At 40.7% G+C, this 15,279-nt stretch overlaps 1 protein-coding gene across 1 annotated transcript in view; it reads left to right on the forward strand.

Moving 5' to 3' along the window:
* Window positions 1-629: 629 nt before the first annotated feature.
* Window positions 630-15,279, forward strand: part of LOC137527210 (peptidoglycan-recognition protein 3-like) — a 31,738-nt gene continuing 17,088 nt past the window's right edge. Inside the window, exons 1-2 of the mRNA XM_068247714.1 lie at window positions 630-777; window positions 11,500-11,716. Of these exons, the coding sequence (XP_068103815.1) occupies window positions 630-777; window positions 11,500-11,716 (365 nt within the window). The remainder of the gene's footprint in view (window positions 778-11,499; window positions 11,717-15,279) is intronic.

Raw genomic sequence — 15,279 nt, forward strand, 5'->3', positions numbered from 1 at the left:
ATGCCAGTGCCAAACAGCTTAGTGTGTGCAACATCTAACGGGAGACTGAGGCTAATGCAATGAGATTTGGTTTAATTTGTGCAGTGCCAGCAACAGTATTTGGTGGACACCATGTGATCGCTTCCATGTTCAGAACATGAACTGCAGTGATGTACAGAGTAGGGATGGTCAGTGAAATGCAAATCATTTAAAGTTCATGAAGGATTATGCAAATTTTGTATGGAAATTTATGTAGCTTGAAAATAGACCAATTGTATCTTACCAAAGAGGGATTGTATTGTATAGTTTTCAAGCTGCATGCAGTTGCAGACATAATTTGCATAATACTGTATGAACTCGGAATGATTTGTATCTCACTGACCATCCCTAGTGCAGAGATCTTTTTTCCTGTAACGATTATGGTTCTGTTTTCTACATTGAACTTAAAGGGACCCTGAACACAACTTAAAAATTGAATATGAACTTACCTGCCCCCCCCCCCCCCATAGTCCGTGAGGTCCCTTGGCATTCTCTGGGCTCCCTCCGTTCTTGCGAGTGACCATCGCCTTGAGCTTTCTGCACACGTGGGGTTCTGTCTTTCGAGAGCTGCACGTACGCAGAAAGTTAGCGGTGATGGACGCATTAGCAAGATGGTGCGTGTGGAGGGGGCCATGCATGCGCAGCTGCACATGACTCCTGCTGAAGTTGTGCGACTAGGGGAAGAAGGGAGGGAGCCCAGAGGACGCCGAGGGACCTCACGGACTACGGAGGGGGGTGTTGAAGTTCCTCAAGCCCCAGGTAAGTTCATATTCCATTTTTAAGTTGTGTTCAGGTCCCTTTAAATGTATTCTACTGAGAAAAAAACATTTCAAGGAATGGTATCACCCTGTTTGCAGCTAGAGTAGAAAGATACCAAGATAGGCTGGATCCAAGCTGAGGCTGAAGATGGAACCATGGAGAGTTCCCTCTGCTGGATTCCCAACGAGACACAAGATCAGCACAGGGAAGGCTGAAGAATTAAATCAGAACTCTGGTTAAGCCATTTCATCCATCGATAATTCCATCTCCCAAGCTAAAGTGCAGGAAAAAAATCCCTTATAAATTAAAAAAAAAGAATCTTAAAAATAGTTTTGTTACAAAGTATAAATATAAGTCACATGAGCACGCCAAGAGTATCTCCTGCGATTGGGGAAAGCACAGCTAAGTGACTTGATATACAGCAGCCTTTCACCCCTATAGACCTGGAAAATACTTCTGACTGGTAAAGAACATTATAGAGACTTTTAACAGCCCTGTTTACAACATAATGACTTAGAACTGACCGACCCAGCTAAACTTTACAAGAAATTCCAAATGCAGATTACTAGTTACTAACAGTTTGCTGCCTACATTAATTATGGGTGGCCCAACCCCCCCGCCAGAGAGGAGTATAAAGGGAAGGAGAGGAGGCAGCTGAGCCATCAGAAGATTTCAGGAGAGGTAAGTGGTCAGCAGACTATTTCATCGCATTGCAGTTGCCTTTCTGATGAACTGCACTAATACTGACTGTATCCTATGTACTTGTATTATGTATTATCTATGAATATATCACCTGTTCACGTGCATTAAAACATTTACCAAAGCATTCAACAATGTTAGAAAATGTACATTAAATTTTTAAGTTTTCTTGGTTCTGGTGCAGAAAACATTTTTATTTCTTTTTCATTTTGTTTTTCACTTTTTCTGTAAAATTGGCCAACCAAAAATAAGATGTGTATGCGCACTCTAAGATTTAATGCATCAGGACAATTACAGAGTTTTAGTATCTTACATGGTTTTAGTACATCACTACTTCAATGACTCCTTTTTTAATTTTGTAAGACTAAGAGCTGGTCCACACTAGGTCCGGAAACGTATCCGTGGCTGCGTTTTTCAAACCTGATGAAAAACAGAGTCCCGGATACTAATGTTCAAAATAGCAGCCAGCCTCGCCCAAGTAAAAAACGGATCCATCTGCGTTTGCGGGGACCCGTTCTCAAAACCTGAACGGAAGGTCCGGATCTGCTGCATTTTCACGCAACGGATCAGGACCACGGATACACGCAGGGGTAGTGAAAGCAATGAGAAAACGCATCTCCAGCTCCACAGGCAAAAAACGGATGTTAAAACAGATAGCCTGAGCTTTATGATTGGCCCAAAAAATCCTCCCACTCCTTCCTAATGATGGAGACGTTTTCTGTCAGGGAAAAACCTGAACGGAAACTGATGAAAAACTGATGCACTTTCATCAGTTTGCAGTACGGTGGGTACTTCCCCTAATCTTCCCCGGATCCGGACTGCAGTGTCCGTCCTGCAACTGTGTCTAGTGTGGACCTAGCCTAAGAGGGCAGTTTACTAAAAATGACCAAACTAAAAATTTTAAATTTACTAAAAATAAAAATGTTCCAATTCATTTTTTCTCTTAGGAGAGCATTTTTCATTTTATGTTTAAAATAACTTTTCCGCACTCTGTGATTGAAAACGTACTGCCAAAATTATTCTGAGTACTTTGTTGCATGCTGATTTCAAATAAAAGTCATTTTATTGATTTGGTGAGAAAATATCACCTAGATTAGAAGGACGCTTTGAGAAAAAGTAAATTAGATCAGACCCATAATAATTTTTTGGCTCATTTTAAGATTACCAATATTAAAATGGAAGCACACCTGAAGTGAGTGGAATATGAAATCTGCGATATTACTTCCTTTTGAACAATGCACATTGCCTGGCTGTCCTGCTGATCCTCTGCCTCTAACACTTTTAGCCATAGACCCTAAACAAGCATGCAGCAGATCAGGTATTTCTGACTGAAGTGTGGCTGGATTATCCGCATGCTTGTTTCAGGTGTGTGATTTAGACACTACTGCAGCCAAATAAATCAGTAGAGCTGCCAGGCAACTGGTATTCTTTAAAAGGAAATATATTTGTCAGCCTCCATATCCCTCTCACGTCAGGTTTGCTTTAGGCTCATTACACAGTCTTCAGTATATTTGTAAATGTGTATTCAGGTTTAGCAAGTAGTGGTTTGCTATACAGAAACTTAGAGTGGCAAAAATAGGGCAAAGTACAATAATAAAATGCATAAAGCATTAGGGGGATCTGAGGTAATTTTTCACTCAGGATCTCCTACTGTAAAATAGCTCCACCACTCCACAGACATTAAGTCCTCCTAATTCCATCTATGTTATCTTATCAGTCTTCCCTGTTGGGGATCAGAAGACCTCTCAGATAACTATACCCCCCCCCCCCCTCAAAACAACATTCCTCTGTATGTGTAATTTTCAAAGGAAGCCTAAACCTCCGAACAGATCTCCATTCAGATATAATATAGAGAGGGGTCTAATGGGGAATTTGTGAAGTATCTGAGTCTTCACATTTCATAGCAACGGAGTTTAGCTGACAAGAAATGACTCCTTCTTGGCAGATGTCTTGTTTTGTATAGACTCCAGAATTCTCGGGAGGAGCGATCAGAAACAATATTGGTGCTGCTCTAGTTCCGTGCAAGCCGGCGGAATCTGAAAAAGACCATAGGGAAAAAGAGAGAGAGTGCACTCAAAATGTGCATGTATCAATTTGGCCAGCTGGTCGAGGACAGATCTCAATTTAGGATGTGTTGGAAATACTCTTATGGATATTCTAGCTGAAGCTTGTGATTGATAATGAGCAGAGGAGTGGAAGCAGATGGATTCCACTACAGAAAGGACACTACTGACAAGCCTGCTCCTTGGCTTAAAAGAGAGTCTGAAGCCTTATAAAAATCATCTTTTTATTTATTAGACATTTATCTTTAGCACTATCAGCATTCCTGCAGCAGAATTATATCATTAAACCCCCCAAATCCCCAGGGCAAAATGTGGGGATCACTTCCGTGTAGAGGCAGAGCTTTGTGCTGTAGTTCTGCCTCTACCCGCGTTAATCCCCACTGATCGCCTCCTCTCCCCGCCCCTCTCAGTCTTCTTTCACTGAGAGGGGCGGGGAGAGGGGGTGATCAGTGGGGATTGACGCTAATGGAGGCAGAGCTACAGCCCAAAGCTCTTCCTTCCCGGGCAGCAAAATCCACGACTTTGAAAGATGTGGAACAGCGTCCCCCATATGGGAATGCAGCATTTTAGCACTGCTGATAGTGCTAAAGATAAATGTCTCATAAAAAAAATATTTTTATAAGGCTTCAGACAGGACAAAAGTGCTTCAGATGGAATATCCATTTTGAGTGCTCTCTCTCTCTCTCTCTCTCTCTCTCTCTCTTTTTCTCTACTGTCTCCTTCATAGCAGAGGTGCCATTGGGGTGGCATGTAGCTTCCTCTCAGTGGACTGGCTGGAGTAGCAGAGATATCAGAGCGCTACAGCATTAAACAGAACCAAAGCAATCAAATTTGGAATAAGTGTGAACAAAATAAAGTCATTCTGTAGGACATACTACTTGAAAGGTTTTCCAGGAGCTGTTTGGAACCCTGACAGAGATGAGTCTCAATACTTCAGGGTGAAATGTTGAGTTTCTTCAATTTCGCCTGGTTCAATGAAGCTACAACTCGCAAAATCCGAATTTTTCTTATTGGGGAGGTTCTTATGGGGACTGAATATATATCACAGTTCTTTTTCCCAATAACTAAAACCACTGAAGGCTGCCAATTGCCAAATGTTTTTCTGATCACTAGCAGAAAAGCATTTGAGCTAGAAACTGTGTGATGCCTGTCTAAACGGCCCTTAGTTGAGATGACCTGGCTCTGTATTGTATTACTCTCTGCCTTTAGGATTACAAACTAATGCTTTTTACACAGAAGGTGAAAAAAAAAACACCTGTGGCATCATCCTGATGACAATCCTGTGCTATGTGAGTGTCTTACTGCACATTTTTAAATTGATTTCACACTTGTTGAACCATTTTAACTGTACCTGATTTTCAAAAGTTCTTTCTCTCTTGTAGAGTCATCTGACTTCCTGTATATCCCGGTGTCACCATGATTCTCGTGCTTGTCCTCCTGTCTGTGCTCTGCACCACCCTACATGCCCAGGGTAAGTTTGCAGTGTTTTTTTTCATGTTGTGTAGATGTATAATTTGGTAGTGCACTCAGACAAGAACATGACAAAGCTGCTTAAACACTGTTCATACCACTTATGCTTATCCCCTCACTTGGTACATATATTAATGGCATTTTGGTATATTATGACCATATATGTCCTTATTATGCAAGGCTAAAACTTTTAACCTTTTGGTTTCATTCCGATGTATTCAAAATGTCCATATTATTTACTCATTCATAATGACTATTACTAATCCTCAAGATCCATTCTTGGAGCCAATATACCAGTACTTAGTGAATGTTTTGTACTATCTATCTATCTATCTATCTATCTATCTATCTATCTATCTATCTATCTATCTATCTATCTATCTTATGTACATAGATAGAGTCAAAACTGGGACTTACTGGACAAAGGTTTTTGAGAACTGTTAGGAGTGTTAGGAGTGTGATGTGTGTCATGTGACTGCATAGTATACCTGTAATAGGTCATAAACAATCTACAGCAAAGTCCCTGTTATCTGGAATTAAGGCAACCAGAAGTCTCAACTAATCGTCATGCCTGAGGGATAATGGGGACTGCACTTTTGGGGAATGCTGGGGGGTTTCGGAGGCATTTTAAATACTTACTGGGACTCCAGCAATTGCAATGGAAACAGAGGCGCCAGCAGAGTAGAAATTGATCATAGGTAAACACAGTTAAAAATTGAGGGGCAAGAGTGGACTTACCTCCCCAAAACCAAGCACAACCACTATGTATGGTTTAAACAAGATTTAATTCGTACTCCAGAACAAATGCAATGCGTTTCGCAGGTCTCTAGCCCGTTTCCTCAGGCAATAATACAGGTAGGAGTAACTCAGAAGTTGTGTAGCCAAGTGCAGTGAGCTTCAGCAATGTCTGGCAGTCTCCCCGTACCTCCCTACGGGCTCCTAGTTACTTTCCGGCACGGTGCACGGAAGCCAGCTTGTCACATGACATGGTGCATGCACGGAGGATGCCAGAAAGCCATTAGGAACTCGCAAGGAGGTAAGGGGAGGCTGCCAGACATCACTGGAAGCTCGGTGAGTATTTGCAAAGGGAGGTTTGTGCTTTTTTAGCTGGTTATTCAAGCAAGTGGCAAGCACATGTATCCGGCATCAGGCGATCCCCGCGGGTGTCGGATACTTGGGACTTTGCTGTATGTAAAAAAGTATATACGATATCACTGCTGCTCACACTTGTTTTGCTATTGACGTAAACAGATTTTGAACGGAAAAAGTTGCCCACAATAAAACATGTGTTCCCTACTTTGCATAATGCTAAGAACATTTTTGGCCAAATCTACCAAGTTGGGCCATCACTGCTAATGCAAAAAAATAGGAGGTGTTACAAGGTACCCAGTACTGTCTTGGAGAACCATACCTACTACGATTTTTGAAGAGAGCCAGATGAATTATATCTGGCTTGGAATTGCTCTAATTAGAATCAGCTGCAATTGATAGGTCCAATTTCAAGCTGCATGAAAATTACACACATTTGCATCAACCTATACAACGTTTGCAATCCATTGATCATCTCTACTCATTTAGGTAGCAGAATTAATGTTCTGTTATTTTAAAAGCATAGGTGTTTCAGTCTCTGCTGTTCAGGTTATCTTTTGGGCATCTGTCAGAGACCAAGGGAGCAAGAAAAAAATCTGCCTGCACACTGTGTTATGCCGTTCTATAAAAATAAATATGTTGTAGAAGTTTTATAAACCAGTGTTTATGAAATGTATATCCAAAAATTGTAGGACGTGGCTTATAAATATTGACTAGTGTGATATAAATACCATATAGACATCAATAAATTTGAAAAATAGAGAAAGTTTATTAATACAAATACATAAGTTAAATTAAAAACACATGGGATGGCCACCCCACCATGCAACCATCTAGATCCACGCACACCAGGTGCACCACTCACACTAGCCACTGATAAGTTCTTGGAGTAAGGGCAAAAAAATCCGGCAAAAAATCAAAGTTCAAAGTTCTTATATGCTACATGCAAAGCTTGAGAAATGATGTCGAGCCAGCAAGCAGATACACTGCCACATTGGATAAAAGGAATCATCAATCCTTACGAGCTCTTAGCAGTATGAACAGCAGAAGCAGCATCACAATGTTAGTCAAGCAAGCAAAGTCCATAGGAAGTAAGAAGTATAAAGGCTAGGTCTCACCAATTCATCACTGCAGGGTCCTGTCTGTCATGCCCAATAGCAGCAAACCTAAGGACGGTGTGATATTCATCAAAGACCCATCTCTGACCAGTGGTGTATAGTTGTGGTAATGCACAGGCAGCGTGGCATCATTTGGATCGGTCCTGAGAGCCCAATGCGCAACGGGCGGACAGGCAGGCCGGTGGTGTAGGCCTAGGATCTCAATGGGTTTTGCAGGATGGAATGTATGCATGGATTTTCAGGTACATTACTTGCATGTACTCTGACTTACCTGGTGTGATGCATTATGAAATAAACTATATAGACAATGTACAAGTTACATGCATACAGGGGATGGCCATGCCAATTGGGACAAACTGTTTAGGCCACCTGCCGCCTGGCTCTTCTCCACTTTTTTTTTACAATATTACTTTTATACTTTCTTAAAGGGGAACTGAAGAGAGAGAGATATGGAGGCTGCCATGTTTATTTCCTTTTAAGCAATACCAGTTGCCTGGTAGCCCTGCTGATCCTCTGCCTCTAATACTATTAGCCATAGCCCCTGAACAAGCATGCAGCAGATCAGGTGTTTCAGACTTTAAAGTCAGATCTGACAAGACTAGCTGCATGCTTGTTTCTGGTGTTATTCAGACACTACTGCAGAGAAATAGACCAGCAAGGCTGCCAGGCAACTGGTATTGTTTAACAGGAAATAAATATGGCAGCCTCCGTATACCTCTTACTTCAGTTCCCCTTTAAATTTCTTACATTCTTACATTTATCAGTGGTGGCGACATGTTTACTGCTGTCAGGTTCAGCTCTGTGGAATGTTTGCTTCTTTTAAAGCGAGCAGAAACAACACCTGGTCTCCCAGAGACTACTGGGAGAAAAAGGCTGCATAACTAAACAGCCTAAACTGAATGTAAATGGAAGGCTGAGGCTACATATAAATATACAGCAATATATAGATAGAAGACGTTTTTCTGATGCTGCTGAGATCAGGGATAATTAATGTAAAATTGGGTATTCTATACAATGTATTACATTTGACTATATGTCCTTACACAATTTAAAGGACACCAAAAGTGAAAATAAACTAATGAAATAAACAATTGTATCTATCCTCCTTCTCCTAAAAATGACTGTTAAGATATTCCACAGTTTTATTTTCTATAAGTTTGTACTGTTTTATTATTTTTCATTGAAGTATCCCAGAGCTGAACTATTGGACCTTTTTATCTCTTTCTTGCTCTCCGAAGCCATTTTCTGCTAGGAAAGTGTCTTATAGTTGGAATTTCTTATCAGTGAGGGTCACACTGTAGTCACTTCCTGTCTGAGTCAGGACTGAGTCAGCCACTTACATACCTGATGTTTAACTCTTTCAAGCAGAGAAAGAAAAAAAGGAGCACAGCCTAGTTATTATTTGTGTGCTAGGCACTGTACAGACACATGTCTATCTCATCATGTCATATGTTAAGTCAGGTATCCTTTAAAAGATTAGGCATGTTCCAGTAATAAACACTTGGTTAGGGGGTAGAGCAATGTGTCGCATAAAATGAAGCCAAAGAGGGGCGGGGCATAGATGTAATGAAGGAGGGATGGTAGATAAACAACACAGCTTTGGGGGAGGAGCAAAACATGGCAGAGGTGGAATTAGGTAATCAAAATGATGATGTGGTCATATTCAATTGGCACAACATTTTTAGTGTTAGTGTTAGGCCCCTCCCATGGAGGATTGACTTCTTCGCAGTGGGAGGGACGAGTACTTAATAGGTTGCATGCAAGCTGTTAATGGAAACCAACATCCTCCTCTAGTGGTAGACAGGTCGTGTGTATGCTCGGTGTGTATTCGACCCCACAAGTGGGGCTGGCACTCTTTTGCAGGTAGGCACTAGTCTGTTTTTAAGTAGCGCTGCTCATTTCCTTGCTATGTACAACATTTTTACTCACAATGTAAGACCTTTCTGCAGAGTGATAGTTATGATGGAAGTTGTATCGTGAGAAGCTCGCAACAGCTGTGCACAAGTGACTTATAATTTGGTTTTACCAAAGACTCAGGCTTTCAAAATGTAGAGAAGTTTCTCTTGGAAACCATTTGATATTGTCTAATTTATTAAAGTACTGATGGAAAAAATTAAGCTGGAATGTAACTAATTTACAGAGACAACAGGGACAGTGGTGCAGCAATAGGGGATGCAAAAGTTGCAACCGCACTGGGGCCCCTGGACCAGAGGGGCCCACTAGGCGCTCTACTTTATCCATCTTCTTAGCTTTTTATTGGTGCTATACTGGTAATGATCACCTCTACATGTGCATTAAATAGTAGTAATCCTTAAAGTGCAACTGAAATGAGAAGTATATGGAGGCTGCCATATTTATTTCCTCTTAAACAATAACCGTTGCCTGGCAGCCCTGCTTATCTATTTGACTGCAGTAGTGCCTGAATCACACCAGAAACAAGCATGCAGCTAATCTTAGATCTGAGAAAGTATTGGAGGCAGAGGATCAGCAAACAGCCAGGAAACTGGTATTGCTTAAAGAGAACCAGAGATGAAGCACCCTCTTGTATTTTACCTTATAAATCAGTGGGAACATGACAGTAAACACCTAATCTGCTCTTTGTTTTATTGTTCTCTGTTTAACCTGACTGTTATCACCTCTGATAAGATCTCCGACTGAGCACTCAGTCTAGCTTTGCCACGGAAAGATTATAGCTGAGTCTGTCTTCTCTGGTGTCTTTACAAGCCCAAGCCTGCCCCCTTGTGGCTCTGCTATAATGACTCAGCAATAATCATTCCCAGCAAAGCCAGATTGAATTCTCAGTCCGGGATTCTTATCCCAGCTGATAACAGACACTTTTAGCAGTGAGAATGAAGCAGAGAGCAGGGTAAGTGTTTTCTCTAATGCTCTTACTGATATATATGGTAAAATACACAAGGGTGCTTCGTCCTGGTTCCCTTTAAAAGGAAATAAATATGGCAGCCCCCATATTTCTCTCATTTCAGTTGTCTTTTTAAGCAATACCAGCTGTCTGGCTGTCCTGCCTCTGGCTGTCCTGCCTCTGCCTCTAATTCTTTTAGTCATAGCCCCTGAACAAGCATGCAGCAGATCAGGCGTTTCTGACATTATTGTCAGAACTGACAAGATTAGCTGCATGCTTGTTTCTGGCGTTATCCAGACACTACTGCAGCCAAATAGATCAGCAGGACAGCAAGGCAACGGGTAGTGATTAAAAGGAAACAAATATGGCAGCCTCCAGATCACTTTCACCTCGGGTTCATTTTAACTGCCTGTTTCCTTATTCTAATTAAACCTCTCTAAAACTGAAACTGTCCTTGGTAGGTTATGGGTCTTCATATTAATAGAGAACTCGGGGTCCTATGTAAAACTCACACCGGGGCCCCAAGCTCCTCAGTTATTATGCCAATGAAAATGGGCCCTAATGTTTAGCAAATATTTCCAGTTAGGATATTTTACTATACAAGCAGGGCCGGTTTAAGCAACAATGGGGCCCCAGGGCAAAATAAACCTGGGGGGCCCCCCCAACAGATACCCCGGAGCAAAAATTGGTATTAAGGGACCTTTTTTGCAGCTGGTATAGTCAGGGTTTGAAGCCCCAATCGGTCGGAGCTCCACATTCTGGCTACCCCAGCCTGCATGGGGGACAAGGGGTTAAAAAGTTTCAGGAGGGGGGACCCCACATAATTTAAAAAAAAACAAATTCCCACACTCTAAACATAAAAAAAAAATTGGGAAAATAGGAAAAAAATGCCAGGGATCTTCATACAGCCATATTGCGGCTGCGCAATAAAGAGCTGCGGCTGCGTATGGGCCCCCTGGAAACCCTGTCAGGAAATTTATTGCTCTTTCGTTTGATGCATGTAAAATGACACTACCGTTAGGTACTAAAAGTGACATTTACCGCATTTAAAAGTATACTTTTTTCCTTCGAAACTTTAAAATCGATTTTCTCAAAAACTATAAGGTCTTTTTGAAAAATTGTTTTTTCCTCTTATTCCCAATGATCTCCTTAACATGTCTTGCAAATTTAGGGTTTCTAGCATTTAAGGTGGATTTGCTATTAACCATTAAAGTCGGCTGGTTTTTAAATGTGTATTTTTTTTTCCTTTGAAACTTTAAAATCGATTTTCTCAAACTATCAGGCCGATTTGAAATTTTTTTTTCCTCTTGTAGCCACTGGGGGCCCCTACAAGCTCTGGGGCCCTGGGGCAGCTGCCTCCTTTGCCTTAATGGTAGCCCTGTATACAAGTTTATTACTAATGCCACCTGTTTTCTGCCCATAGACTGTACAGATTTAACTGTAGTATCCAAACACGGATGGCTAGCCGAAGACCACAAGTGCGCAAAGTCTATAGTACCCTTGGACTCTTCATTGAAGAAAATATTCATCCACCACACAGCTGGACCTTCCTGTACCTCCCCTGTTGACTGTGAGAAGCAAATGAGGATCATACAGAAATATCACACAACGGATGGACTACTGAACGACATCAGATACAAGTAAGAAACTAAATAGCTTTAAGAAGCTGCTCATTAAAGGACATCTGAAGTGAGAGGGATATGGAGGCTGACATGTATTTCCTTTTAAAGGGAGCCTAAACTGAGAAGGATATGGATTTTTCCTTTTGGATTTTTCCTTTTAACATAATACCAGTTGCCAGGCTCTCCTGCTGATCCTGTGTCTCCAATACTTTCAGCCACAGCCCCTGAACAAGCATGCAGATCAGGTGCTCTGACTGAAGCCAGACTGGGTTAGCTGCATGCTTGTTTCAGGTGTGTGATTCAGTCACTACTGCAGCCAAATAAATCAGCAGGACTGCCAGGCAACTGGTTTTGTTTAAAAGGAAACATCCATATCCCTCTCAGTTTAGGTTACCTTTAAACAATGCACATTGCCTGGCTGTCCTGCTAATCCTCTGCCTCTAATACTTTTAGCTAAAGATCCTAAAGAAGAATGCAGATCAGGTGTTCTGACTGAAGTGTGTAAAATATTGTGGTAAAAATTTGCTTTCGCATTTAACATTACTTTCAATGGATGGCAATTTTATGATTCTAAAATTAGACTTACATTTGCGGGTATGTTAAAGAGGAACTCCAGTGAAAATAATGTAATAAAAACGTGCTTCATTTTTATAATAATTCTGTATAATAGATTCAGTCAGTGTTTACCCATTGTAAAATCTTTCCTCTTCCTGATTTACATTCTGACATTTATTACATGGTGACATTTTTACTCCTGGCAGGTGATGTAGCTGCTGTATGCTTGTTTGGCAGCTGGAAACAGCTGGAAACAGCTATTTCCCATAATGCTACAAGGTTCACAGACAGGAAACTGCCAGGAGTACCACGGTCCTCAGAGTTTCTTGTGGGAGGGGTTTCACCACAATATCCGTCATACAGCACCCCCTGATGGCCTGTTTGTGAAAAGGAATAGATTTCTCATGTAAAAGGGGGTATCAGCTACTAATTGGGATAAAGTTCAATTCTTGGTCAGAGTTTTTCTTTAAGGAGAAAAGTGGGAGCAAGAGGATTTTTTTTTTCAAAAAACCCTTGTAGTTTTTGAGAAAATCAATTTTAAATACTTCAAAGTAAAATTAAAGTCAGCAGAATCACATTCTGCAGTAGTGATGTAGCGAACATCAAATATTTGGTTGCTTGCAAACAGGCGAACCTGCTTTTCCATACTGCCATAACTGCCATAACTTTCAAGGCATCTCTACAGCCACAATTTCTTTAAAAGCATGAAAAAAGTGCACCACAACCCGGACGGTGGAGGAGAATCAACTGCAAAATAATCACCCAAAAATACGTATTTTGCGCAAGCGCCTTTTTAATGGTTATTATTTTAAATGTAATGGCCGCCGACTTTAGCGGTTAAGTGCAAAGCCCCCGTATGTGCTAGAAACACTACATTTGCAGGGTATGTTAAGGAGGACAGTGGGAACAAGAAGAAAGCATTGTTTTTTTTAAAAAGTTAACGTTAGAGGGAAAAGTCTATTTTTAAATGTGGTAAAATGACAGATAATGTATCAACTTGTCTATAAATGCATTTTTTAATATGTTCAGAGTACAATTTCTCTGTATTGCATCCTTAAAATGGGGATGGGCACAACAAGGGGGTAATTGGGCTGTCAGAAAATGCATAAGGGAGAGAGAGACAGCTGAACCATTTGTGATCTCAGCAACCAACCTGCTAATAGGGCATTAAACATATATGTTATTAGCAAACAAAGTATAGTTATAGAATCAAGGGGTTTACCATTTCCAAAATTATGATTATACTAAATTTGGTGTAATTTTTCACTATTACAGCCTAGTTAAGATTCGGAAATGCAAATGTTTTGCAAAATCCATTCGTAATTCCACATAATTGTGTGCTGTAGTAAATAGCAAAGCCCCTACACATGATATTGTCACTGCTATCATCATCAAAATTTATGATAAAGGGAATAGTAAGACGCAATACAGAATTCAATAAGAACTTGTTTTTGAGAAAATCAAATTAAACAATGCAAAGAAAAATGTTTTTTAACCACTTAAACCCCCGCGGAACGAATTTCTCCGTCCCTTTTTTCCCCCTAAAAAACCAGGGACGGAGAAATCCGTACCTTCCGCGCTACCGCCGCTCCCGCCGCTCATGCGCGCGCACCCGCCGCTCGTGCACGCCCCCGCCTGCTCGCACGGAGATCAATGAACGGGAAAATCCATTCCCGTTCGTTGATCTAAGCCCCCGCAATGATCGCGCTGCTTCTATTAGAAACAGCGCGATCATAGTGATTCTCCCAGCCTCCTACTGCTTCCTGTAAGCGTCCGGAAGGACGCTTACAGGTCGCATGTAAACAAACACACTGTGGCCATCTTGTGGCCAAATAGTAAACTACACCCTAAAAGCATTTTACATAAACAAACATTACATTTACACAATAAATTAACTCATTACCTCCCACACTCCCCAATTTTTTTATTTTTTTTTTGTAATTAAAAAAAAAAAATACAATAAAAAAAAAACATAAATAGTTACCTTAGGGACTGAACCTTTTAAATATTTATGTCAAGAGGGTATAACACTGTTACTTTATAAACTGCGGGCTTGTAATTAGGGATGGATGCAAAACTGAAAAAAATGCACCTTTATTTCCAAATAAAATATTGTCGCCAAACATTGTGATAGGGACATAATTTAAATGGTTTTATAACCGGGACAAATGGTTAAATACATTTCATGGGTTTTAATTACAGTAGCATGCTTTATTTAAAAACTATAATGGCCGAAAACTGAAAAGGAATAATTTTTTCCCACATTTTTTCCTATTTTCCCATTAAAACACATTTAGAATAAAATAATTCTTGGCATAATGTCCCACCTAAAGAAAGCCTAATCGGTGGCGAAAAAAACAAGATATAGTTCATTTCATTGGGATAAGTAATAATAAAGTTATAGACGAATTAATGGAAGGAGCGCTGAAAGGTGAAAATTGCTCTGGTGTTCAAGGGGTAAAACCCCTCAGTGGTGAAGTGGTTAAACTCAGAAAAATGCCAGTTAAAAAAAAAAATTTCCTTTGCATTTTCAAAATGGATTATCGAAAAAAACTATGAGGTCTTTTTGAAATTCCCACTGTTCCCCTTAACATACGTGGCAATTTCGGTGATGGTAGCATGTACGGGTCTTTGCTATTAAATGGGCACAAAATGATGCGGAAATTACGGTTCCTGATTACATTTACATTCACATACAAATTAATTATTATTTTTCCTGAAATGTCTTATTATGATTTTGTATTGTAATTGTGAATTATGATGCAAAATTACGATTATGTGAAATCTGTGCTCATCACTAGAGAACAGCTCAGGGCGGTAAACAAATAGGAAACTAACTGGTAACAAAAATATGCAAACACTAGTGCACATGACAGGCAGGGGCCCCAAGCACTGCCACTGCTCGGGACCCCAAAACCTGCATGTAACACAATAAGGGAGCGTAGGCAAGCCCTGGAGCTCCCACCACCAGGAACATGCCCCCACTACTCCTTCAACTTACCACACACACAAAAGAAATGCTCTCT

Source organism: Hyperolius riggenbachi, chromosome 8 (assembly GCF_040937935.1).
Source record: "Hyperolius riggenbachi isolate aHypRig1 chromosome 8, aHypRig1.pri, whole genome shotgun sequence".
Taxonomy (NCBI): Eukaryota; Metazoa; Chordata; class Amphibia; order Anura; family Hyperoliidae; genus Hyperolius; species Hyperolius riggenbachi.